At 49.3% G+C, this 27,664-nt stretch overlaps 1 protein-coding gene across 4 annotated transcripts in view; it reads left to right on the top strand.

Annotated features, from left to right (window-relative positions):
* The first annotated feature begins 6,171 nt into the window (after positions 1-6,171).
* Positions 6,172-27,664, top strand: part of Slc1a7 (solute carrier family 1 member 7) — a 45,500-nt gene continuing 24,007 nt past the window's right edge. For all 4 annotated transcript variants that reach the window (XM_031376837.1, XM_031376838.1, XM_031376839.1 and 1 more), the window contains exons 1-2: positions 6,172-6,336; positions 15,665-15,744. In XM_031376837.1, coding sequence (XP_031232697.1) covers positions 6,172-6,336; positions 15,665-15,744 — 245 coding nt within the window. The remainder of the gene's footprint in view (positions 6,337-15,664; positions 15,745-27,664) is intronic.

The raw sequence follows: 27,664 nt of genomic DNA on the forward strand, positions 1-27,664 counted from the left end.
GTTAAGTCCAGGTGATGGAGTCAGAATGCTCCCTGCGCTGGGACAGAGTGCTCACAGCAGCTGGGACAGAGTGCTTTCCACGGAACAGTGACTGATCTCACTGGGGTTCGGGCCTTAACTTCTCTAAGACAGGGCAGGAAGGAAATGGCAGGTGCAGGCATGGGACTTCCACCAAATCACTTTTCCTCTGTCTGGTGAGGCCAGGGAGGCAGGGTTGGGCCCCTCCACAGAGGTTAGTTGGGTCTCTAGTGATGAAGGATACCAGGAATTCCTATCAGTGGGATTGGCTGCCTACAGCAACCTTCCCAGAAGGGCTCAGCCCCTGGCCAGCTGGGGAGGTGAGCTGGGGAGAGGCAGGCGCCTCTGGTATGTCTCTGGAAAGCTGCCAACAAACCCAGAGCTGTCATCACCCCAACCCAATCAGGGGCCAGACAGCTTGGCTAATGCATCTTGACACCCACTAGAAGGAACCAGGCTCCAGCCCCCGAAGCCGCTGGCTCTCCAGCTCTGCCCAGCCCTCCCCCTTACCACCTCCATATCTCTTTCAGAGTAGGCTTTTCCTTTGCACGCCTCTCTGGCTTACTGAGGTCAGAACAAACAGGCTCTACTTTTGGCAAGCCTATTGTGCCTCTCCTGACTCTTCAGCAAGCAAGGTCGCCCTGCTGTTACTGGGCATACCCTGACAGAGTTGTGCTGCTGGCACATGCTGAAAGCACCAATAGCTTTCTCTGTTGCAACAGCTTAACACCTGCAGCCCCCTAGATACCAACTACCGACACACCGCCCAGCTTCAAGACTCCTCCACTATCCACTGTCCAACTGTGGGAGAGGTGTTTCCAATTATAGGCTATCACAGGTTATTGTGCACTTATGAAAGCTACTTGGCAAGCAAGGAACTGGGGCTCATCACTGGCCCGAGCTGTCCATAGGAAGAGAGAGATGCATATTGAGGGTGCTCAGAGAGGGTGTCAAGGAAGAGTGGCATGTGACCTGGGACTACAGTGATCTGAAGGACAGTCTAGGCAGGGGAAGCAGCAAAGGCAAGGATCTGAGAGGCTGAGGAAGGACGTCTTCCATATAACAGGCAGAGGGTGTGCTCTGATGGGGAGAGAGGGACCCTGTGCTGCTTAGCTCTGGTTTTGCTCTGTTTTCTGTCCACTTGACACAAGCTAGAGTCACTGAGGAAGCTGGAACCTCAGTTGAGAAAAAAACCTCCACTAGATTGGCCTGCAGGCAAGTCTGTGGGGCACTATTTGGATAAATGATTGATGGGGGTGGGGCAACCCACTGCAGGTGGTACCACCTCTGAACAGGTGGTCCTGGGAGGTATAAGAAAAGAAGCGGAAGAGAAGCCAGAAGAGCAAGCCAGTAAGTAGCCATCCTTCCAATCCATTCTATTCATCTGATCCATCTCATCCATGAGATCCATCTGATCCATCAGATCCATCATATCTATCCAATCCATCTTATCCATCAGATCCATGAGAGCCATCAGATCCATTAGATCCATCCTATCTATCAGACCCATCAGACCCATCAGATCCATCAGATCCCTCTGATCCACCTGATCCATCCTATCCATTCTATCCATCTGATCCATCAGATCCATCAGATCTATCAGATTCATCAGATCTCTCAGATCTGATCCATCCTATCCATCTGATCCATCAGATCCATACGATCCATCTGATTCATCTTATCCATCCGATCCATCCTTGGAGGCCTCTGCTGGAGCACCAGTCTCCAGCTTCCTGCCCTGCTTGTGTTCCCACCTTGACTTCCCTTAATAATGAACTGTGATGGAGGTGTGAGCCAAATAAACCCTTTCCTTCCCAAAGTCACTTTTGGTCCTGTTTTTTTTTTTTTTTTTTTTTTTTTCTAACAGCAACAGAAAGCCAATAAGAACAGGTCCCAAGGCTTCAGACGACCTGAGGGAGATGCTTGCTCCTCTCTGAAGGCTGCAGCTACCTCTGTGAGTACCCCAAATCCCAGAGCCTCAGAACTCTCTGAGGTCCCCACAGTAAGGCTGGTAGTCAGCCATTGGCTTTGAAGATCTAATGCATCCCAAATGGAAACACACTTACCTAGGAGCACCTGGGCACCACACAGTGACCTAGCCATTTATATACACTATTGCAGGGAACCCACATCACAAGCCTACTGGGGACTATCGTCTTCTCCACACTTTACAAAATTTGCCCAAGTTCACACAGCAACCCTAGCAATAAAGCTAGGATTTGGTTCTGTTTGGTTTTGTTTTTTAACATCATCTTATATAACTTAGGTTGGCCTCTGACTCCCTAAGTAGCTGGGAGTGATCTTGAATTTCTAATTCTCCTGCCTCAACATCTCACATATTGGGACTACAGGAGTGCACCACTCTGCCCAGTTATGCTGTATAGGAGGCAGGGCCTCATGCATGTCAGGCAACACTTCCAGAAGAGCTGACTTCCAGCTGAACCAGAATGAAGAGCCTCATCCACTTTGTCTTGTTTGTCTCACCAGCATTTCCTAACTCGTCTGTTTTATATAGTTATTGTCTTAGTTTAGGTTTTATTGCTGTGAAGAGACACCATGACCATGGCAACTCTTATAAAGGAAAACATTTCACTGAGGCTGGCTTATGAGGTTCAGTCCATTATCATCATGCATGGCAAGGAGCGTGGCAGCGTGCAGGCAGACACGGTGCTGGAGAACGAGCTGAGAATTCTACTTCTTGATCCCAAGATATAGAACTACATTCCACACTGGATGCAGTTTGAGCTTAGGAAACCTCAAAGCCCCGCCTCCACGGTGACACACTTCCTCCAACAATGCCACAGCTACTCCAACCCCCTATACCATTCCCATGGGCCAAGCATTCAAACACATGCATCTATAGGGGCCAGTCCTACTTAAACCACCTCAATTACGTATATTTAGTCATATCACAAATGACAATTGATTCTGTGGGCCAAAGTGGTCTATTAGAGGGTTGTAAAAAGGGAGTCTTTAGATTTAATCCAAAGCTGTCTGTACAAGCTCATCGCCAGTCGTTCACACTTCTGTGTGAAGTAGTCCCTTTTCTTGGAGGTTCTCTGAGCCAGATTGTGTCTGACACACTGTTCTGTCCCCCAATACCCAGAACATGTGCTTGCTTAAAGACAGTGGAATCCCTGAAGAGACCTGGCATGTGTGGGATGAGCAGGTGGCCTGGAGGGTTAGAGTGTGGAGGGATGGGGTCAGCAGCAATTCCTGGGAGGGGACATTCCAGGCACCAAAGTCTTAGAGCCCGAGTGGAAAGCAAGTGACACCCACCCTACAGAATAGCTCAAGGTGGGCCTAGATGGTGCTTAAAACCTATGCTAAGTCTACCCAGGGTCTTCCAAGCAACAGTTAATCACCTGATAAACTGGAAAATGAGGCATTTGTTGGAGTTGAAGGTGTATCAGGGAGCTTCGAGCTTTAAGAGAGAGAGTGAGAGGAAAAAGTCCTTAGACTGGTGGGCACCCAACCTCCTCTCCTGCTATGTAGAAGCTGCCAGGAGAGGTTTGGGACTGCTCTGTGCTGGTGCTCACTCCTTTCTCTTGGCTTCCCCCTGCAGCTCCTCCCCCTATCCTCTCTGACCACTTGTGGAGAGGAGGCAGCCACCATGTATGTTCCATACCTGTTAAAGCCCCACCTCCACCACAGCCTGCTCCCTGCTGCTGCAGCCTGATGGGTCTGACTGACCCTAATGAGATTACAGATGCCCAGTGACACAGGCAGGTTAGTTCCCTCTGGCTTACAGGTCAGGTCAGGCCACAAGCAAGAGCAGGAAGGAGTTTCCCTCTGAGCTGCTGTGTGAGGATGCTTCCAGCCAGGGTAGCTGTTCAATGCCTAGAGTTCTCCATGACCCTCAATCATATCCCCTCTAGCTAGATGCTATTATCATCTCTGCTTTATGACTGAGGACCCTGAAGCAGAGAGAGAGAGAGAGAGAGAGAGAGATAAGATGGTTTGTCCAGGGTCACACAGCTATTGAGTGGCAGACCTGGATCTCAGATGCAGATCACTTGGGCTTTGCCATCTTTAAAAATAAGCAGGCCTTGATGCCTTAAACCTGGTCAAAGGCCCGTGGCTGGAGAGTCATAGACCCTGTTAGGATGAGGATCTGTTATTCCTCTGCTAGACAGGCCTGCTGTTAAACTACCTTCTAAAAAGTGATGCTTATTCCCATTGTGAACCTTAGCCAAGAGAAACTTCTCTTTGCAGTGGGCAGCTGTTGCTGTATGATGGTTCAACAGGCTGAGAATAAGAGACTGTTGAACACTTCACCCTTTCGAGGCCCAGAGGACCTCCCAGGAGAGGGGGCAGGAAGGCTGAGAGCTGAAGGGTGGGGCGGAGTGCTGTGACACGCCCTCTTCCTGACCCTGGTGTGACCACAGCTGCTCTGGTTGTCCCCATAAGACCCGCAGGAGATCAAGCTGGGCAACAATTCCAGCATGGATGGGGAGGGGCTTATGAGCTCCTCCCTTAGCTCAGGAGCTACTGGCAACTGATGGCTCCTGGGGGAAGGGGTATCGGTTTTTTGTTTGTTTTTTTAAATCAGGGTGTGTGTGTGTGTGTGTGTGTGTGAGTCTGTGTGTGTGTGTCTGTGTGTGTATATGTGTCTGTGTGTGTGTGTGTGTGTGTGTATGTGTCTGTGTGTGTGTGTGTGTGTGTGTGTGTGTGTGTGTGTGTGTGTGTGTGTGTGTGTGTGTGTGTGTGTGTGTGTGCTGGTAGGTTATCCAGACTCATGCAGGCAGCACTAATTGCAGTCTGGATTATTTAAAGAAGAAGGAGGAGGAGGCAAGAAGGTGGGAAGGACATGTGCTGGGAAGGATCTTGGAGGAATTGTTCTTGTGGGTAGATGTTGTTAAGTCTCAAATCAGGACAAATGTCTGAGATGCTTATTGACATATCAAAGGTAACACTGGCCCTCAAGTTCTCCCAGCATCCCTCAGTCTCTACCTGCTACAGGATCTTCCTGGCTGGCATACCTGACCCCCCATCTCTACCCTGAACTCTCCAGTCCAGGGGCTTCCCACCTCCAGTTGCTCTGGTTCCTAGATAACTCAGCCATATTGGCTACACCAGTCTTCGGCCCAGACCCCTCTTGATCCTGGCTTCTTTCTTGCCCTCCCTCCTCCTCTCTCCTCACTTGGCCTGGCTTAGTCTGGCTACATCCATCTAGACTCTTCGGAATGCCTCTGGTTGTTTTTTCCCTCTTATCTACAGTGAACCTTCACCACACCTAGGAGCAACCATGTCCTTTTAGTTTCTTTCTGTCATTCAGATGTGATCAAGATACATTGTTTATATGTATAAAAAAGAATAAATAAAAATACTTTAAAAGTAAATAACAGTCCCTGAGGGATGCGGGATGGGTGTCTTGGACTTGAAGCGTCTTGGAAGAAAGTTTATTCATTTCCTGTTGACATTAGGCTGAAGTCAGGACCACTGAACTCAAATCTAAACTCCTCACATTGTCACCTGACCCCACAGAGCCTAGTGCCCACTTAGCGACTGTGTCGAGGGATCCAGGCTCTCAGGGTCTCAGATCTCAATGAGATTATAGATCGCAAAGATGTGGAGACTGGAAACCAGACCCTAGGTGGTGGGGTTGAGTCTCCATGACTGGCAGTAGCTCACAGGGCAAGCCTGCCCACCTCGGTTACTCTTTCCACAGATGATGCCTGTGAATCTGCCCCGGCAAAGTGCCACATTCACGCACTCACTCCTGGGGACTGACGTCAGCATGAATCACGCTGACACGACAACTTGCTTCTAGGACAGCCATCAGATGCCCACTAGCACTCGCTGAGGTGGGCAGTGACTGGAACCTCACTGCCTTGCTTCTGCATCTTTCCGGAATGAGGTGGAGTGAGTGAAGCACCTCTGCTTCCTCTCGTGGTGTCTGGTCCCTCCCCTCTTCAAGAGAAGCATTTGGCTTTGAGGAGTGGATGTTCCGACCACGTGGCCTGCTCTAATTTCCCAGGCCCTAATCTGCCCCTATCTCCTAATGATGCAGCCGGTAATAGGATTGTGGCTTCCCTCTGGGCGGCTGCATAGACCATGGCTGCAAGGCTGTTGATAGGTGCTTAGGACTCTGGTCACCTGTAAGGAGAGGCTTGTGCCTCCAGCCCAGACCTGGGCCACAGCCTACAGTGCATGGAATGGTGCCAACAGGCTGGGCTCAGCATGGTGCTGGGCGCGGTCCTGGCTCGAGGGCGGGCAGTGTGTAGACACAACGGGCTCCTCATCCTGTCTGTGCTGTCTGTCATCGTGGGCTGCCTCCTTGGCTTCTTCCTCAGGACCCAGCGCCTCTCACCACAGGTCAGGCTCCAGGGTATGTGGGTCTGTGGGGCTGGGGCTCCTAGATTTCTTATAGTAGCGGAGCCAGGTTGCTTCTCTGGGTCCCAGTGTTCCCATCTATATCACGGTGTTTTATATCATGGGTGTAAAAACACCCGCTAGTGTGAGATGTCAGTAAAATGGCTGGCAAAATGGCAACAAAGCCTCAAAGCCAGCACAGTTAAGGTGGTTGGGGACAAAGACATGCACTGAAAAAGCATAAAGTTGAGAGCAATGGAGGGGAGATCAGGGGTCTTCAGAGAAAATCCCTACAAGTCCTTAACATCCAGGGTCCGGGATTACTTCCTATGCAGTAGAACCAGCAGGATGAGGCTCAAGGGTGTATAAAAGTTGGGAGCTATGGGTCAAGCCTTTTATGTGGAGGAGGGCTATTGGAATACACAGGGAAGATAAGGGGCTTCAGTGCAGAGAGCAAAAGCTGAGAGGTTCCTATCACCAGACTCGGGCTTGAGACAGCCATGCAAAGCCAGAGAGGAAGAGAAACCTGGCAGATGGAGTGATTCCTGGGTGCTGAGTGGAAGACAGGGTGGCCGTGGCGGATCCGACAGGAGAAACTGCGGGGGAGCAAGTGACACTGGGCTGAAAGGGAGGTGTGAGAATGGTGCTCGGGCAGTGGAAACTTCAGGGGGTGCAGCTGGTGGGAAATGGGAGGCAGAGTGGTTAGGCTACCACATAAATGCGTCGTCTCGGAAAGAGCTTTTTGTGGAGCGGGGAAGACCCTGGAGATGCTACATAAGGCATTATGGAGGCCTGTTCCAACAAGGAAGACAAAGTTCAGGACCATGGAGACAGAGTCAAGACCTCCAGCTGGCGAGACAAGTCTGAACTCCCCATGCAACAGGGACAGCTGGGGTTTACAGTCCAGGCACAGAGGGATAGTTCAGTGGACAGGAAATGACTACAAGAGGGGACATCAAGAGGGAGGCCCCTGGCTGATGCAGGCAAGGGATCAAATACTGAGAAGAGAGAAAGAAAAATTGGATCAGATCTTGAAGGCTTGAGGGTGAGGGGATTCTCATCAGACCCACTTAGCAGGGTTTATGGTTGTGGCCGCACCATGGAGGCTCACTGAAAAGAGGGCTCTGAGGAGTCTGTTTTCAGAAGCGTCTGTCTGTCCAGACTTCATAGATTCTTCATCCTTTAACTGACTGATATATCACATCGTCTCTGAAGCTGTAGCCAGGCTTCACACTCTGACACAATCTTCCACTAAAGGGATGATGTTCCCTCTGGTAACCAAGCAACCCTGCTTACCCACTGAAGCAGGCCTGTCCTGAAGCAAAGGGCCCCAGCCTTCAACACCATAATAACTGAGCTAAGTCCTTTGGCTTCCCTTTCCTTATCGGTGGAGTAAAAGGACCATGTGCATCTTTTAGAATTGTTGAAGTGAGTAAAGATCAGCAATGTCTGGCATACAGTAAGCACTTACTGAATGCCAACCCCCCCCCCCCTTCTCCCTGCCAAAGTCTGTCTGTGATGGTTGAGCTTGACCACTCTGATTTAGAATCAGGATGGAAACACTCCCCCTGGGGAAGTATAAGAGGCTGTTTCCAGAAAGGTTTAACTTTCTGTTCCAGAAAGGGAAGGCCCACCTTCAGTGTGGGCAGCACCATCCCATAGGTGGGGGGCCCAGAGTAGATAAAAGAAGAAAGCAAGCTGGCACCTGCACATCTCTCTCTGCTTCCTGACCAGCTGCCTGGTGTTCTTGCTTTAGTGCCTTCCCTGTGAACAGCTGGATCTTCTATCTGTGAGCCAAAACAAGCCCTCCTTCCTTTACACAGCTCTGCTAGCCTGTTGGTCACTGCAACAAGAGAAGCAACAAATGCACTTAACCTACACTGGAAAGTACCTGTTCTAAGACAAGTGTCCATCTGAAATATGAGTCCTGCCTCATGCGTCCTTCCGTGCACTTTCCTCCACTGTGGTGCTGTAACTGCCGGCCACCCTGTTCCAAGCTCTTTAAATGGGTGTCTGTTTCTCCCACAAAACTGGGTCTGCCTAGCTACTCAAGGTCTCTCTCTCTCTCTCTCTCTCTCTCTCTCTCTCTCTCTCTCTTGTATGTGTGTGTGTGTGTGTGTGTACATGTCTCACACATACCAGCACACATGTAGAAGTCACAGGTCGATTGCAGAAGTAGATTCTGTCCTTTCACAATGTGAGGGTCCAAGGACTTGATGCAGGTTGTCAGGATCTTGCTGGCTGCATGGATTTTCTTGACCCCAGGACATGATCCTCAAGGAGCACAAGGCACAAAGACCATGGACGTGGCCCAAATGAAGCCAGCTGGGGCCCTGGTTCTCTTCCACCTGCACTCAGGCTCTGGGGCCCGGGTTCTCTTCCACCTGCACTCGGGCTCTGGGGCCCTGGTTCTCTGCCACCTGCACTCGGGCTCTGGGGCCCTGGTTCTCTGCCACCTGCACTGGGGCTCAGGGGCCCTGGTTCTCTGCCACCTGCACTGGGGCTCTGGGGCCCTGGTTCTCTTCCACCTGCACTCGGGCTCTGGAGTGACAACTATCTGTTCTGGGAGATCATTTTGTTTTTCACATATTGGACTTCCTATCAGATGGAAGTCTGGGACCAGATGGTCTGGGACGTCCTGTGTGTGAGCCACCCTCTCCGTCTTCTGGGATATGTAGGTGTGCTCAGGTCTGGACTAACCTGCCAGATATACTGAGGGAGGGTGTGGATGGAGTCAGAATACTCATTTGGCAGGAAGCGGCTTCCTGAGCATTGTCCTCTGACATCCAGAATTTTTTTGTTTGTTTGTTTGTTTGTTTTGTCTCTTTGCCTGTGACTCAGACAGCAAGTCCTTCCAATTGTTTGAGCTTATGCAACAGGCAGAAATTTGGAAAATGGTAGAATATTCTATTAGTGAAGAGAAACTCACAAAATTAATGTGATTTTCTTTCTTTACCTTTGGATGTAAATAATTTATTAAAATAGAGAGATTTTGAGACTTCCACTTAAGCTATGATGATTTATAACTAACTCCATTCTCTTTCCTTCCTATGAGTTTAATGAAAAATTTAAAAATTATTTCATTTATTTTGTATGTTTGTGTGCATAGGTATCCATCTGCACACACACACACACACACACACACACACACACGCACACATGCACGCACACACGCACGCATGCACGCATATGCACACACACATAGATACTCACGCCACAGTGCATATATGAAAGTCTGAGGACAGCTTGCTGGAATCAGTTCTTTCCTCTAGGTATTGAACATAAAAGATTGTCAGCTTGGCAGCAAGCCCCTTTACCTGCTGAGGCATCTCATCAGATCTGATAGAATATGTTCAAAAATATCAACTACCCAAACCAAAGATAAAAGATGCTGGTTAGATAGTATGAGAAGTGGATGGAGCTGGGAAAGGATGCTGGTTAGACAGTACTGGAAGTGGATGGAGCTGGGAAAGGATGCTGGCTAGATAGTATGAGAAGTGGATGGAGCTGGGAAAGGATGCTGGTTAGATAGTATGAGAAGTGGATGGAGCTGGCTAACCCCATTCAGAAGAGCCCAGAAGGCTGCATCACAAGAGCAGATACTAAGTGGCTTTTCTCAAAGAACTCCAAAGGGCTCTGGTATGGAAGGGTAAAGCAGGGGTAAAGTATGGAGTTGACCACAGTTGCTTAGGCCCCGGAGTTCTTCTAGGCCACATGGTCAGCGAACTTCTATTTCTTCTATATCTAGCTCCAGCCTGCACAGGGTCCAGAGAAGCTTGCCTGGGGGACATCAGGTCTAGCTGTGTGAGGTGAGGGAAGGGCAGTGGTGAGGTGAATACTTCTTAGTTAGGGTTTTACTGCTGTGAACAGACACCATGACCAAAGCAACTCTTATAAGGACAACATTTAATTGGGGCTGGCTTACAGGTTCAGAGTTTCAATCCATTATCATCAAGGTGGGAGCATGGCAGTATCCGGGCAGGCATGGAGCAGGAGAGGCTGAGAGTTCTACGTCTTCATTTGAAGGCTGCTAGCAGGACACTCACTTCCAGGCAGCTAGGACTAGGGTAGTAAAGCCCACGCCCACAGTGACACACCTACTCCAAGAAGGCCACACCTCCAAATAGAGCCACTCCCTGGGCCAAACATATACAAAAAATCACAGCTTATAACAATGTATAGACACTGGATTCTAGATACACACACCCCCCCCCAGTAGACCCTGGGACAGCTGGCAGCTGGGCTTCGGCACAAGGCCTCTTGCTGGAGCCTCCCAGAAAGACCTATGGACTCTTTGAGAAAAGAGGCTCCTGTCCCCTCCCTGCAGTGACAAGCCCATAAGCTTCATACTCCATGTCTACCTATGAGCAGAAGTCACTAGAAATGTGAGAAAAGCTGCAGATGTCAAGCCAGAGACTGAAGGAAGAGAAAAGAGGATTTCTGGAGAACCTTAAAATGATTTCTTAAGGGCTTGAAGTGGCGACGAACACCCACCATCCAAGAACTTGGGAAGCATAAGCCTTTGAATCTCTGTGAGTTCAAAACCAGCCTGGTCTGGATATCAAGTTCCAGGTCAGTCAGAGCAACATAGTGGGACCTGTTCTCAAATATTCATTTCTTAAGATCTTTGGACAGATGAGAGATAGTATGGTTATCATAAAACAGAATGAGGGCTGTCCAGGCGGCTCAGCAGGTAAAGGCGTTTGCTCTCAAGCCTGATGACTTCCTGAGTTCAATCCTCAGGGGCCACACGAGAGAAGGAAAGAACTGGCGCCTGGAAGTTCTTCTTTGACCTCCACATGCATGTTGAATGTAGCACGTATGTGTCCACAGTACATACAAGTAAATAAATAAATATGATTTCTAAAAATGGGATGTAGCTCAATGTTAACTATGTGCTTAGTGTACACAAAGCCACAGTTTCCGGTCCCAGCACCACAAACATCAAACACTTTGTTTGTTTGTTTGTTTATTTGATTGATTGATTGACTTGTTGATTTGGTTTTTAGAGACAGGTTTTCTTTGTGTAGCCCTGGCTGTGTTGGAACTCAATCTGTAGACAAGGCTCTCCTCCACTTGCCTCTGCCTCCCAAATGCTGGGATTAAAGGCATTGTGCCACCATCACCTGGCCTTCGTTTAGTTTCTATTGCTGTGATAAACACCACAACCAAAAACAACTCTGGAAGGAAAAGGTTTATTTAAGCTTGCAGCTGTAATCCATCACAAAGGGAAGTTGGAGCAGAAACTCAAGGGCGAAACCTGGAAGCAGGAACTGAAGCAAAGCCAGTTTGCTTTGCTTTCCTGGCTGGCTCCCTGTGGCCTGCTCAACTTGCCTTCTTACTCGGCTGAAGATCACCTGCCCAGGGGTGGCCCCGCCCACAGTGGGCTGGATCCTCCCACAACAATCGTTCATTAAAAAATGCTCCATACACTTGGCTTGGCTCAGACCAATCTGATGTAGGCATCTTCTCAGCTGAGGTTTTTCTTCCCGGATGACCCTGGCTTGTGTCAAGTTGACAAACAACAACAGTAGCAAAACAAAAACCTAACCAACATAGATGCTAAAAGGAGAAAACAACCAAGAATTAAAAAATGGTTTTGGAATTTTAAAAAAAGAACCACTATCAAAATGTCAGCAGCTGGGAAGAAGGTGTAGAAAAATATAACAAATTAAACCAAATGATGAAGGTGTAGAAAAATATAACAAATTAAACCAAATGATGGTGTAGAAATATAACAAATTAAACCAAACCAAATGATGAAGGTGTAGAAAAATAACAAATTAAACCAAATGATGGAATACAAAAAGGAGAGTGTCCAACAACAAAAGAAGGTGTAGAAAAATAACAAATTAAACCAAGTTATGGAATATGAAAAGGAGATTGTCCAACAACAAAAGGTGTAGAAATATGACAAATTAAACCAAATGATGGAATGTGAAAAAGAAGTGTCCAACAACAAAAGAAGGTGTAGAAATATAACAAATTAAACCAAATGATGGAATATGAAAAAGAAGAGTGTCCAACAACAACAACAACAAAAAAAAAAAGTAGGAGAGAAAATGTGCAGAGAATACAAGAAAGCTACTCAGAGTACAAGTACAGAACGAAAAAGAAAAGAAAAGAAAGAAGATCTTTCCCTCCAGTGACACATCACTGAAAAATTACAGAAAGATGGAAATAAATAGATGAGCTTTAAATGTTACTATGGGAATAAGGCAAGGCTCCTGTACGAAATACTGGCAGGAAGACTGGCAGTTTAAGGGAAAGTATCCCTCCAAGTGGGAGGAAGGGCCCCCAGACGGCTCAGTGTGTGCAGATCCCAGCTGCACACACCTGGCAACCAGTTTGATTTCTGGAGCCCACATAAAGGTAGAGGAGAAAACTGGCTCTCCAAAGCTCTCCTCTGATCTATGTGCCCTGGCCTGAATGCCTGCATATGCACAACACATGTACACACACACACACACACACACACACACACACACATCACTAATAAAATAAATTAAAAACCAGAAAAGGAAATTGTTTTCCAGTAAGAATGTAAAATATAACCAGACTGTGTCAGAGGAAAGAGTAGGACCAGGGCGATTTAACCAAAGGAAGCTACCAAGATGTTCCAGCAAAATAAGGACAGAAACCAGGAAAACAAATGACTCAAGAAATACTGGATCCTATGCAGGATAAACCCTATAATGAAAGCCAAGAGACCTGGACAGCAGCTGGGCCTTGAGAATAGCCCCACCCCACCCCCAACCCAGAACGGGACAGCTGCTGGCCCGAGGTCCAGGTGAGATCAAAGGGAAGGATGCGCTTCTGTTATAGGAAATGTTTGCCTGGATGTTTTAATAGATGAAAAGCATTTGGGAGGGATTAATAAGAAGCTCAAAGAAAACAAAGCAAATAAAAAACAGTCAATTATTAATTTCAGGGACAAATGTAAGTCGTAGAAACAACATGGCTGGAAAGATATTGCTTGGCTCATCAGTGAACAATATTAGATGGTCAAGATAGGGTTAACCTTGGGCCTGATGATGTTGGTTTCATATCCAAAGCCCATAGTGGAAGAGGAAAGTGACTTTTACCAGTTAGCCTCTGGCCAGGCAGTGGTGGCACACACCTTTTTAATCCCAGCACTTGGGAGGCAGAGGCAGGCAGATTTCTGAGTTCGAGACCAGTCTGGTCTACAGAGTGAGTTCCAGGACAGCCAGGGCTATACAGAGAAACCCTGACTCAAAAAAACAAAAACAAAAACAAAAAACAAAAACAAAAACAAAAACAGTTATCCTCTGACCACCACTTACAAGCCATCATACACACATGCACACACAATTAATGCAATTAAATAGAGGAAACAGATATGCGAAAGCCTAGGTTTAATTTCCAGTATGGCATACACACAAAGATGCAGACATGATACATGATGAATGTATTTTGGTGAGATTCTTCTGGAGCATTGGACGTGGTAACATAATGGACACAGGAAACCCAGCTCTCTCTCCTACATGTCAGGAAGTGGCAAGTCACCTCCTCTCCCCAGGTCAGCTTCTTGGCTATGATAGGAGTGACACGGATGACGACACAAGTCTGTGGCTTGGGACTTTTGAACAAACCATTACGTCTGGCACTGTTTTTGTTTTTGTTTTTTCTCCTTTGAGACAAAGTCTCATGATGAATGAAACCCTGGCTGCCCTGCAAGTCACTACATAGATCAGGTTGGCCTTGAACTCAGAGATCTGCCTGTCTGTGCTCTCAAGATCTGGGGATTAAAAGACTGTATCACCACACCCAGCTTGACACTAGTTTTTAAGATAGTTTGAGGCACCAAAACGTAACGTGGTGGTGTCTGCAGATCCGTCAGCCTGCGTCATCCACATCCACTCTCTCTGGAATAAGGATCCCAGTCAAGTCTTGCCAGAAACAGAAAACCTGAAGTCAATCTTTAGGAACAGCTTGTGTTAGTATGACTGTGTTAGAATTTCAGACAAAGCACAAGTTGTTTTGTAGAACACATAAAGGAGAGAATTTCGTTCTCTGGAAGGCACGTGTTAACTGTCCTTCAGTTATGCTGCTCCTCTAGCTGGGGTCCATTCCTGTGGACTGCCAGTGGGAAGCAGCTAGTGGCCAGGGCTGGTAGGGGCTAAGCCGAGAGCCTGGCAGCCCTGATGAGTTAGGCTTAGGCTTAATAGATCAATGAAAGAAGCAAGTAATTGTGTAAGCACAAAAATGAAGGTTTATTCCAGGTGGCTACATCAGGTAGAGGCTGCTGACCTCTGGAGCCATCTTCATGGTCCTGGCATGAAGCTTTAAGAATAGAGGACAAGAGGCAACCTCAGCTAAATGGTCCTGGCTATGTTCCCACCATCATCAGCCCATAATTGTCTTGGCTCCCCCTTTCATCCCGTCAAGGTGGTTTGACAACTCATCAGAACTGTATGAAATCTATCCCTGGGAGACCAGATCTCTTTCTGGTTGGCACCAGACTTCAGCCCTTTACTCCCAACATGAGGCTCCTGAGGAGATCCCTATTGCTTGGGGTGTATGTCTCAATGGTATGATAGCCAAAGGCAGGGCACTTGTGCTTGTGAGAATATCTTCATTTCTACGTGGATGGTTATAAACTACATGGCTAAGGATGTGGTGCCTATGAAGGGCTGAAGGAACGTCCTTTACACGGAGTGGTACGTCTGCCTCCAAACCTGGTATTTCTCAGGGGTAAAGCTGTCGGAGGAAATCTTACTGGGTTGTAAGAAGGCTCTGGCTTATTGGGCAATCTCCTCATTAACTAGATTGGAACCATTTCTGGGACAGGAACCTTGCTTAGTCCATTTTGGGAACCTCAGTGTGATGCCTGACCTAGTGTGGGTTGCAGAGATGGCATGCATTGGGCCCTCTTGCCACTTAATTGATTATGGAACTGATGTTACATCTGGAGGAGTGGATGATTGGTACTGATGGGGAAAGCTGCACCAGGTGTGAAGCTGAAGTGCTCCCTCACTCAGGTGTAAGTGCTCATGCACCAGGTGTGATGCTGAAGTGCTCCCTCACTCGAGGTGTAAGTGCTCATGCAGTCTCTCAATGAGCCTCCCAATGACCCTACGACGTATTATCCTCCTCTTGGAGATAAGGAAACTCAAGGGCAAAGACCTCAGGCTGGTTATGAAGGAGGGGGCTCGTCAGGGTCCAGGTTCTTTGGCTCCAAACCCTTCCTTTCTCCATGCCTCCAGACGGGAGCAAGCAGATTGGACAGTGTGTTAAAGATGGCAAGGACGTACGTAAGCGATGGAAAGTCTGTACCACCTGCTCTGACCCAGCTCCTGCTTTGTTTCAGGAGATTAGTTACTTCCAGTTCCCTGGAGAACTCTTGATGAGGATGCTGAAGATGCTGATCCTACCACTGGTGGTCTCCAGGTGAGAGGAGGGGGAGGGGAGGGCATGGGGCTCCACCCCAGGGTCAGCCTCCCTGGCTGCCTGCTATGGAGGAGCTGGCCTCTTCTTGTGAGGTGGAGACAGTGCTGCCAGCCAGGGCACCAGTCAACTGCTTCTGCCACCTCCCTCCAGAAACCTCCCCTCACTCCTCAACCCACACCAATGATTGCCTCCTTTTCTGCAAGCTTTCAGTCATCCATGAACTTGAGCACTGTTAAAGTCAACAGTGACCTCCACATTGCTAAGTCCAAAGGAGATTGTGTTCCTGATGTGTGTGATGTTTTCATGCGAGTCAAAACTGTCAGTTACTCATCCTTCTGGAATTCCCTCCTGATGCCCTCCCCTCCACTGCCTTCTGCCTGCTCTCAGTTCCTTCTTGCCTCTTAGCGTCTAGCTAGGCCTCTGATTGTTGCTATGCACTGGGCCTTCCCCCACCTCGTATTGTATGAGGCCACCTGGCCCTATGTAGCTCGCCATCACTGTGACGACACCCAAGAAGATCAACCTGAGGAAGGGAAGGTCTTTCCCTCACCCTTTCAGAGATTTTAGTCCATGGTCACTGCGCCTGTGGCGATGCAGAGCATCATGGTGGGAGCATGTGTGGAACAGAACTGCTTAGCCTGCGGCACCTGAGAAGCAAAGGAAAAGAAAGGAAGGGGAGAGGCTGTTGTTCTAACATGTCCTCCAGAGCACACACCAGTGACTTGTCCCAGAATCCCAATAAATTAAGAACCCATCAGTGAATGAGCTCAGAGCCCCACAATCTATTCACTTCCCCAAGACCCCACATCTGAACACTGCTGCCCTGGGACCAGACCTTCAACACATGAGATGGGGAGAGGGGCGTATTTCAAATAAAACCTATAACCACCTGTCTTAGTCAGGGTTTCTATTCCTGCACAAACATCATGACCAAGAAGCTAGTTGGGGAGGAAAGGGTTTATTCAGCTTACACTTCCACATTGCTGTTGATCACCAGAGGAAGTCAGGACTGGAACTCAAGCAAGTCAGGAAGCAGGAGCTGACGCAGAGGCCATGGAGAGATGTTTCTTACTGGCTTGCTTCTCCTGGCTTGCTCAGCCTGCTCTCTTACAGAACCCAAGACTTCCAGCCTAGGGATGGCACCACCCACAAGGGGCCCTACCCCCTTGATCACTAATTGAGAAAATGCCCCACAGCTGGATCTCATGGAGGCATTTCCCCAACTGAAGCTCCCTTCTCTGAGATAACTCCAGCCTGTGTCAAGTTGACACACAAAACCAGGCAGTACACTACCTATAATCTCAGCACCCCCAAGAACAGAGCACCCCATCTCTCCTGTGAGTCCCACAGGCTATTAACGAAGTACCCGATGTCTCTGGATGGTTCACAGAATGTAAACTTTGGTGTCATCACCTAGAGATTTTGCCCAGCACTGAGCTTTTCTCCACTTTCTGCTGTCAGTAAATGGCCGCTACCGCTGCCCAGTCCTCTGGCTCTTCCCTTGCCCAGTGCCAGGCTGTCAGCCACTTGAGCTGACTGTCTCCTAGGCAGAACACCCCTCCACGCAAGCTCAGAGCTCTCTTCCTCATCTGAACCCGAACGCACCCTACTGGTCTCCATACTTCAGTTCTTGTTCCATGGCTGTCTATCCTCCACCCAGTGGCCAGAATGGTCTCAGGAGGGCAGGTTGGGCCAAGCCTTACTGTGGGCCCGTGTACCAGAGGTTTTCACAGAGATCTCTGGCCCCACCTGGTGTGAGAGTTCCGGGGAAGGGAATAGAGAATGGGAGGGGAGGAGAAGTCGCTTCTGCTGCTGCAGTTGGCTTCACCTCTGCCTCTGCTGTGCTTTCCAGGTCACTCAGTTACTCCAGGCCGCCCTGCACTGAGTCGGGTTTGGCTGGGCCAATGAGAGGCCGACTAGCCAGTGAGAAGTGCAGCACAGACCTCTCCCCAAGTGTTACAGCTCTTAGAACAAAAGGCTCAGATGACAGATTAGATCGCTTGCACACCTTTAATTCCCTGGATAGGATTTATATACAGTTTTTGGGGTGATTCAAGGTTCAACAGCAGGTGCTTCTCATTGGTTTGGACTGAGAGCTTGGGGAAACCTTATTTGTATGTGGGAAGGCTTGGTGCTGCTAATCTGTGACCAATATCATACACTCTCCTGTGGGGGTGGGGGTGGGGGTGGGATGTGCGGGGCTGTGACTGCAACAGGAGCCAGGGGCCCAGGAGGCGTGGTCAAACACCTTTAGTCCCATACACGCAGAAATTACCACCCACTGGGTCTCCAGACTTCCAGATCTCTTGCTTGACTGGGACCAGGTTGCCTACACAGCCTACGGCCCTAAACCTTACCTCATCTCTTAACCTGCCATTGCTAATCCTCTGGACCATTGGTCCCTGATCAGACCAGATCCTTCCCTGGCTTGGGACCTCCACACATACTATTCCTTCTGCCTGGAGCCCTCTCACCCTCTACTCTTCCTCCGTTGCATCTCAGTGGCTTAGAGTTGTTTCCTTAGAAAAGCGGGCAGCGGTGGAGCACACCTTTAATCCCAGCACTTGGGAGGCAGAGGCAGGCGGATTTCTGAGTTTGAGGCCAGCCTGGTCTACAGAATGAGTTCCAGGACAGCCAGGGCTACAGAGAGAAACTCTGTCTGGAAAAACAAAACAAAACAAAACAACAAAACAAGAAAGGCCCCCTCCACAGGAGCCCTCCCCACCGTTTTGCTCTGCCCTTCCCCAAGACACTGTTCTTTGGTCGTCTCTCTGTACTCACTTGTTACCCTGTCCATTTATCTTCCCAAGGACTGTGATCTCAGAGCACTCGCCTAATGAGTCAGCAGCTCTCTCGCATCTGCACTCCTGAGCGTGTCTGCCAGGTATTGCAGATCCAAGAACTTAGTCTTAGAACTCAAGTTGCTCACAGGCTCTAGGCAACACTGGCCAGGGAAACAGTTCCCCAGGGCTCAGGAGGTGAGACAGGCTCCCTTCTGGGTGGCTTTGTGTCCCTTTGCTGTGCTTCTGCTGTTCTTGCTGCCTGGGCAGGTAGTCAGAGCACATGGGCCCTGTCATCAGATTGGAGCTTCACCCTGGCCTTGTCGCCTGGCTCTAGAGAATCCTGTTTGGAAATCTGAGGCCTTACACCTAGTCTTGCCCCCATTGTCACTGGTGGAGGCTAAGACGCTCTTTCACAGCCTGTGCTCCTAGTGACAGGTATCTACCTGCCCAGCCTCTCAGCTTCTGACTCTCTCCAATAGACCAGAACACTCCTCCTGCTGGGACTAGAATGCTGTCTTAAGTTGAGTAAAGTCGAAGTGTTCATGTTTCCTGTGTTTGTTATAGTCAGGGCTGGTGCAGGACAACCGTGCCACTGAGAAATGAACGAGGTTTTGTTTGTTTGTTTGTTTGTTTGTTTATGGTTTTTCGAGACAGAGTTTCTCTGTATAGCCCTGGCTGTCCTGGAACTCACTCTGTAGACCAGGCTGGCCTCAAACTCAGAAATCCGTCTGCCTCTGCCTCCCAAGTGCTGGGATTAAAGGTGTGTGCCACCACTGCCTGGCTGAAATGAATGCATGTTAGTGGTTCCTGTCAAGGGAGAATGAAACCTTTGTGGGAGAAAATAACATATTGCCTTTGATGTTGTTGTTTTTCCTGGTCTGAAGCTCAAACCTAGGGTCTCATAAAAGTTAAACAAGTTGTTACCACTGAGCCACATCCAGCCTCTCCCCCAAACCCCCACTCCCACCCACAAATGATGCAGTCCCAACCCCCAAGCATCTCATTCCTGAGCCCTCCCTCTTTAATTCTTAAACAAGTCCAGAGTCTGTCCTCCATCCACACTGTCCCTGAGCAGCTAGACCTGGGCTGATGCTCCTGCCCTGGAGCACTGCTCTGGTAAGGGTACCACACAAGTTGTTTCCAGCCTCAGCAGGACTTACTCCGCCAGAACTAACACAGGACTCAAAGCAGGGCGAGGTTTCAAAACCTCTTAAAAACCTGACCTTCTTGGGATCCAGGCTCTCTCCAGCTGGACAGCTAAAGAGCCTGGCTTGAGGGGTGTTGCACCTCCACCCCAGGGGCTCTGGCTGTGCCCCAGGAGTTGGTGGCTTTCTGTAGCATCTGCCACAGGGAAGCAGAGGACACAGCCAGCTCCAGTGAGAGGCCAAGTCTTACTGTTGGCTCCTGCTTCATCTCCAGGAAAACCTGCTGCCACATTGCTAAGCACACCACACACACACACACACACACACACACACACACACACACACACACACAATCCACCCTTGTGTCTTCCCACCTCACTCCAGCTCACTCTCCTGTCTGTGAAATCCCCCTGCCTCCTTATTTGTTGGTAGCTATGGGCAACAACCTGTATCTTCCTCCTGTCACACTTGTAACCCTGGCTATGACAGAACCACCAGGTAAGTGAATTTTTAGTCACATCTGACTTGCCTTATACCAAGACCAGGGTGCTTTTGTAAAGCCCAGTGGTGACAACAGGCAAGCAAGCATCCTGCTCTGGATTGGCCACTTATCCCAGCAAGGAGTGATCCGTTGGTAGCGCTCTTCCATTAAAAGGGTTGAACACCAGGTCCTAGGGTCCCTAGGCATGTCTCTCCTATCTTTCACACTGACTTCTATCTGATATTCTCCGATGCAAGAGACTGGAGAGGGAGGGGCATGGCAATGAGAGTGAGGGCTGCTGTGGAGGGCCCCTCCATCTGGGAAGGAACAGAGCCAGGAGGAAAGTGAGATGAGGACCCTGGGCTTGTTGCAGTCCTTTCCTCTCAGTCATTCTTCCACAGTCTTTTGTTTGTTTGTTTGTTTGTTTGTTTGTTTTGTTTTCGAGACAGGGTTTCTCTGTGAAGCCCTAGCTGTCCTGGAACTCACTCTGTAGACCAGACTGGCCTTGAACTCAGAAATCCGCCTGCCTCTGCCTCCCAAGCGCCGGGATTAAAGGCATGCGCCACCTCTGCCTTAACTCTTGAGCCTCTTTTGTCCAGGATCTGCTCCAACCTTAGCCCAGGAGAATGCAGCCTGCCCTTAGCTGTCTTTGACTGTGGGAATCACAGTGAAGGAGGGAGGGGTGCGTGAAGTGGGGATCCTGCACAGGGTTCCAGGAAAAAGCAGGACCTTTGAGGTCACTCTTTAGATGGGTGTGCCCCATTTCTCAAGAGTCATTTATTTCAGGTGAGGGATGAAGCACATGCCGATGAGAATGTGGGAGGTCAGAGGACATTGTAGGAGTCAGTTCCCTCCTTCCAACAAGTAGCTTCCAGGGAAAGGACTCAGGTTGATGGTTTGAGCGGTTCCCACCATTAGACCCTGAGCTATCTCACCGGCCCTTAGATAGGCTTGGGAGCCTCAGCAGAACCTCCGAGATGGGAAGGTCACCTGGCTTACAGGGCTGCTATGAGAAGGCACATGACCCGGCACAGCCCGGTGCATGATGGGTGATGCACACTTGTTCCTAATTTATTAATGAACCCTCTACCTCTGTTTCTGCTGTCAGGGGTCATAGCATTGACAGCATACATGCCACTCACCCTGGGAAGTCCTTCTTGACGGAGACTCTGATACAGCTCTGGACCTCCCAAGTGGCTCATGTCTCTCTGGTCTCACCATGATTTGGTCATGGCACCCTGAGCCGCTCTTCCTCATGCTCCATGAATTCTCAGAGCCACTGCCTCTTGTTTTCCTCTGTTCTCTCAATCCTACAACCCAGCAACCCTCACCCAGTTCCCCGCTCCCACAGACACCCCTTGCTCTGAGTCTCTGGGTCACAAAAAGAGCATCTTCCCAGGCAGCTGGGAGAGCATGTCAGAGTCTTCAGTCTCCTTTATCTGTTATAGCCAATGTCCAAGCCTGGTTAGGTTCCTCATCTTGGTGTCCCGAGGGGTCTCAGTGTAGGGTCACCTGGGCCTCTTCTGTCTGGAGGCTCCCCTGTTGAAGAATCTGCCTTTAAGCTTTCCTCAGGCCCTGGGTAGAAGTTCCTGAGGGCCTGAGGGCCCAGCTTCTGTTGTTTTCTGTTTGCTTGGTTCTTTGTTTGCTTTTGTGTGTGTGTGTGTGTGTGTGTGTGTGTGTGTGTGTGTGTGTGTATGTATGTATGTGTGTGTGTAAGTATGTGTATGTGTGTGTGTGCATGCTTGTTATTGCTTTGAGACATGATATCCTGTATTTCAGGCTGGCCTCAAAATTAATATGTAACCAAGGGTGACTTTGAACTTCTGATCCATTTGCTTCCACTTCCTATGTACTGAGATTATAGACCTTCATCATGAAGCCTAGGAAGACACACATCCCTGCTCCAGCCACAGAGATGCTGTGGTCTCTTCCTCAGTCACACCCAAGCATTCATTCTTTATTCTTCTTCAGTCTCCTCAGCATACCCTGAGATTCACACTCTGGGGGTTGAGCCTCAGTTTCTCCTTTTCTTCCTGGGTCTCCCTGAGGGCTTTCCTGACAGCTAGCTTCATGAGCTCTCTGGTATACACTGCCACTAACTTTAATGACAAGGAGAAGGGTTCAAAGCTTAAGTCTTTTCTTGAAGAGGGCTCTTGAGTCTCTGATTCACCTTTCCACAAGTCTACAGACCTTTCATTAAACCACAAAGGGCCCCTCCCCCTGGACAGCAAACCCCTCCTCACCTCATACCTGCCACTGAGAGATTTTTTTTCTCCCCAAAGTGGAAGTGACCGCAAGAATACCCCTGTCTCTATTACTGAGTGTTGGCACCTCATTTAAAAATTAAAAAAAAAAAATCCTATATCACATGACAGTGATGGTCTGGTGGACAGAATCTGCTACAGCAGTATCCTTCACTTATGTCAGGCCCTCCCTCAAGGGTGGGCAGCACGCAATTTGCCATTCTGAGCTGTGCTCTGCAATTCTATATGTCCTTGACTCCTTTCACTTACACTCCTGGACCTAGAAATCATCCTTTCCCACTTTATTCCAGCAAGGATGCTCACTGTGAGTATCCCTTTCCTTTCACATTCATAGACTGACAGAAAAAAAAAGAAAACAAAAACACCCACAGCTTTCTGTTCCTTTAAGTTCTTGAAGGGTACCTTCCTGGTTCTTCCACGAAAACAAACCTGCTTCCTGCTTGATTTGGTTTTTATTCAACAAAATGTCATAGGAGTTTCCACCCTGTACCAGTGATTCGGGGCTCTTGTTACACACTTCCACTGGCAGCTGCAGCTGAGCCTTCCCACCCGGTACCAGTGATTCGGGGCTCTTGTTACACACTTCCACTGGCAGCTGCAGCTGAGCCTTCCCATCCCGGTTCCTGCAATGCCGCTAGACGCAGCACTGGGGCTTTTTTGTACCTATAGCTCTGTAAACAACATTACTGAAGGTTGTGTTATTTATAGCATTCTTAGCCTCTGCCATAAAATAGATAGAGAATAAGTGCAAATTTATATGGCAGGGACTACCAGGTGGTGTGTGTGCACGTGCCTGTGTGTGTGTGCTTGTACTTGTGTGTGTGTGTGTCTGTATGTGCACGTATGCGTGTGTGTGTGTGTGTATCTGTGTCTCTGTGTGTGTGTGTGTGTGGCCCATTGTGGCTCCATCAGGGTTAACCTTAGAATGTTAACTGTGCTTTGCTTTCACACATCCACAGACAAGAACAACACAAAAACTGGGGGGGGGGGGGGTTAGCCTAACATCTGGATCCAGCCAGAGCCTCCAATTCCCCCTTGTTGTTTTTTTTTCCCCCAAATCCTCCTCCCCACCCTTTCTCCAGTTTCTCAAACCAGGCATCCTTCAAGGAAACTGAAGCCATGTGTTTATGATTCACTGGGGCTGAACATAGCAGGGTGTTTTGTTAGCTCTGCCTCATAGAGAAGTCGCGTGTATGTGTGCTCATGTGTGTGTGTGTGTGTGTGTGTGCGTGCATGTGTGCGTGTGTGCATGTGTGAGTATGTGCATGTGTGTGTCTGTAGCAAGTGCACAATATATTCATATGCCCACGTATGAATTGTTTTCCTTCCTGTTTCTTATAAGAATTTTCAACAGAAATTTCTTAGAATCAGGAAATCATGTTTGGTCAAGAAAGTCTCCCCACCCATGCTCCCCCTTGCTGAGGCACTCTAGTTTGGCAGACTGCTCCACACACCCACGTTCTGACTCCTTGGAGATGGGCTTAGGCCAAGCAGTCTTGAAGTCTGGTTTGGGAGCCAGTATTCGGAGCAGCTTCTCCAAGCTCTTAGAGACAGGCTGCAGGCTGGAGGTGGCCACAGACTAAATGTCAAACCTGGTATTGCCTGAACCTCCGGATTCAACCTTGAAGTCGGGCTGGCCTTTCGCTGCTTGGTGTGAGCTGGGAGCCTTTCTTGGCCCTCTTGCCTCATCAGCTGAGATCCTTGCTGATCAAAAGAGGAAACACAGCTAGCTCAGCTAGGGGCTAGGGTTGGGCAGACCTTCAGCCTAGGGACCCAGAAAGTCTCCATTCATCCTAGATGCCCATCATCTTGCTGTTTCCCCTTCTGCTTCCTGCTCACCTTCCCAGCATCCACTGGGCAGCCACCTCTGAGAAGGCAGGTAACCTTGTGGGTTACCGACTGCTTTTGGTCTCTTTCAGTCACAGTGGAAACCCAAAGGTCTGTTGTTACACTGCGGGTCTTGTACCTGCTAAACATGCTTCCCAATGACCACAAGCCCCTCATTCATTTCTGGGACTCCGACTACTTAGGGCAAGTACCCAACATAGTTGGTGTGATAACATGTATACAGCGAAGGAGAGATCAGTGGTTTTGAAAGAGTTCCTACCCATCCTCCGGTGGAGACTCACTGCCAAGGAGAGACTCAGACAGCCTCCATTCTAAGCTTTGGGACAGACACCATCAGCCCTGAAGTAGAAGGAGTGTTAGGAGACACTCCTCCACATGCACAGGGCCCTCCCTTCCCTCAGGAGTGGTCTTTCTCAGCACAGCTTGGTCCTGGCTAGCCTGGCAGGCGTGTTTAGAAAGTCATTACTCATGGTGGAGATTGTAGTCTCCTATACATGGCCTTCTGTACCATGGGAGAGGGAGGCACAGCCACAGGATCCCACCTAGGAACCAGAGAGGACTGGTCTGGATGGATGCAAGGGACAGCTGTATCTACAGGAGATCCTCTACCCTGGAAGTAGATTTTTATCCTGGCTCCAGGAAAAGTACTTCCTAATGACCAGAACCAGCCCGTACATGGTGGCTGCTGGCCCAGTGTGGTGTAAGTAGAGGCTCAAGGGAGTTTCTGCACTTTGGAGGGATTCCTGGGACCAGATGGCCCATATTTTAGTGAACTGGCATCAAGACATCCTGCCTCAAGCCTTAGAATTGCTGGGGGATGAGGGGTGTGGCAGAGCCATCTGGGACATGGAACTAGGTGCTAACGTGGCACTTGCTGTCAGAAACTGTGTCTGCTATCTGCTGGGGGATGGATTTTAGAAAGGCTGACAGGAGACCCTCTCCCTCACGGCCCAGATCCCTTCATAGTCACACTTCCTTGCCTGCAGGGGTAGACTTCTTATAGCCGGGGAAACTCAGCTAAGGTCAGAGCCAAGGACTCACTCAGCCCAGAGACTCAGGTTTATTCCTGTCCTCAGGACTGCTGGTAGCAGGAGTCCTGCTGGACACCTGAGTGCTCACTACATGACTTCAGTAAGTTGCTTCCCGTGTCTCAAAGAGGTTCATTGCAGGGCAGGATGGCTCTGATGGAAGTTACCTCAGGCACTGAGTGAGGTTCCCAGAGCTCCCCATCAGCTTCAGTATCCCAGTGTGCCGTCCTCCAGGCAACCCTAGATGCTTCCCCTAACAGCTGCTGTCTGAGGCTCACTGCACCCTCCCTGTCCCTTTCCCAGTGGGACTCAACCTCAGGGCAGGTCTGAGGCAGCCGTAAGTGGCAGCTCCCTCCCACCCTTCTCAGAGTTTCCACCGCCCAGCACTTGAAGCCACCTGCACCCCAGCACTTGCCTGTGTTCAGTTTTTATCGCTGCAGCCTGCTGGGGTCCTTCATCTAGCACATCAGCTGTTCCTTCCAGCTCGTCCTCTACAAACTGGATCCACATGATGCCAGTGGTCTTGGCCAAGCTGTTGATAAAATGAGTAGGAAGGGGGAAGACAGAAAGCAGGCCCTGAAGGCCCTGTCTACTGTCTGCAACCGCTCTTCAACTCCATCTGGCTGCTGACACCCCATCTGCTCCCCGAGTCCTAGAGCCAAGTGCTTCAATGCCCAAAACACACAGTGCCAGGGAACTCCCCCTCAGCCTGGCCAGGGGACCAGTTAGCTCAAGATCAGTTCAAAGGGACCTTCTGCTCAAAGACTGACCAGAACCCCAAACTGTCCTTACAGCCTGGTCCAGAGCAACCCCTGGTTTAACATCACATTAACAAACCAGCTCAGGTCTAGCCAGGCCCTGGGTTCTGGGGACCCAGACACAAGCCAGACGAAGGCCTACCCTGGGAGGGATCCAGAGAGCCTACTGCTTGCTACATAGTTTAGACTGGCCTCATACTCTCTGTCCCCTTACCTTAGCACCGAGTGCAAGGATTAGAGACCTAGTCCATTTCCCTCATCTCAAATTCCTTTGCCACCCTGTGCTAGACTCCAGGAGGACGTGACGTCTAGGATGACGTTAGTACAGTGGAGATGATGCAGGGGGTGGACGGAGAGGCTCACCAGGAGGAAGAGCCTGCAGAGGAGATTCCTGGAGCCCAGGTTTTATACCATTCTAGGAGTCACCAGAAGCAAGGCTAAGGCAGGGGTACTTGAAGCCTAAGGTCAGACTCTCTGCAGTGAGGGGCATAGGTGAGGTGAGTGAGCAGGGCCTCGAGAGAATCTCCTCCAGCCCCGCCCACCATTGTGTTTCTCCACCAGTGCCAACCCGGATGTGGAAATGAGGTAGGGTGCATAGGCAGCTTTCCCCTCATCAGGAGCCTGGCAATCAAGACCCCCCTCCCCCACCCCTGCAGATTGAAACAGGCTGGGAGCCAGGCCAGCTCCCCACCATCTCTGTAAGCTAATGTCTCTAATCACCTCAATCTCTTGATCCCCAATCCCTGGGCACTCAGTAGTGAGCCAGATGGCTTGGGAGGGAGTTGTAGGCCTCTGGGCTCCCTGGGGCTCCCCGCTGGTGCCTTTTACTGACCTTAGGCATTCCTAGGAGCACCTACCTAAGCATGGAGTGGGACAGACAACACAGCTATCATCCCTACCCTAAGTCAGGAGGAGTGATTGAGGTCATGTCTGTGGGACCTACTATTCTGTCTGTAAGCCTCGCCTTAGCATCCCACAGCTGGTCAACTTTGTTGTACTTGGTTACTGCCTCAGATGGTAGGCTCACCACTAACAACCTACAGACTGTAGCTATGGACAAGGCAGAACTCTTGAGAGCTGAACTGAGAAGGGATTGCATGGGCTGGATCACATGACAGTCATGGTCATCCCAAAGTAGGCCTTAGACCAGGACCAAGAAACAGTGGGGAGAGGGTCAGGAACCCTGCTCCAGTCTTGATTCCAGAATTTACTTCCTGAGTAGCCTGGCCAGGTGTCTTTCACCCTGAACTCCATTATCTTTATGTCAACTCAGAGCCTTCTCAATATGATAGCCATCCGCCTATTAGCACTTGACATGCAACTAGTCCATATATTGATTTGTTAATTAATTTTAATTAAAGTATAAGGCCTGCACATCATAAAAAATTTCACATTGATTATGTGTGGTAATAGGCTGGATATAGTAGGTTAAAGTATTATTAAATAGATTCCATATTTCCTTTTATTTTTTCTTTTTCTTCTTTTTTTTTTTCTTCTTTGAGACAGGGTCTCATATTGTAGTCTGGGCTGTCTTGGCCTTTTTTAACTTTGTAAAATTAACTAAGAGGCAAGGGACACAGGCCTATAATTCCAGCACTTGGGAGATCAAGGGA

This window comes from Mastomys coucha, unplaced genomic scaffold (assembly GCF_008632895.1).
Source record: "Mastomys coucha isolate ucsf_1 unplaced genomic scaffold, UCSF_Mcou_1 pScaffold18, whole genome shotgun sequence".
In the NCBI taxonomy this organism is placed as follows: domain Eukaryota; kingdom Metazoa; phylum Chordata; class Mammalia; order Rodentia; family Muridae; genus Mastomys; species Mastomys coucha.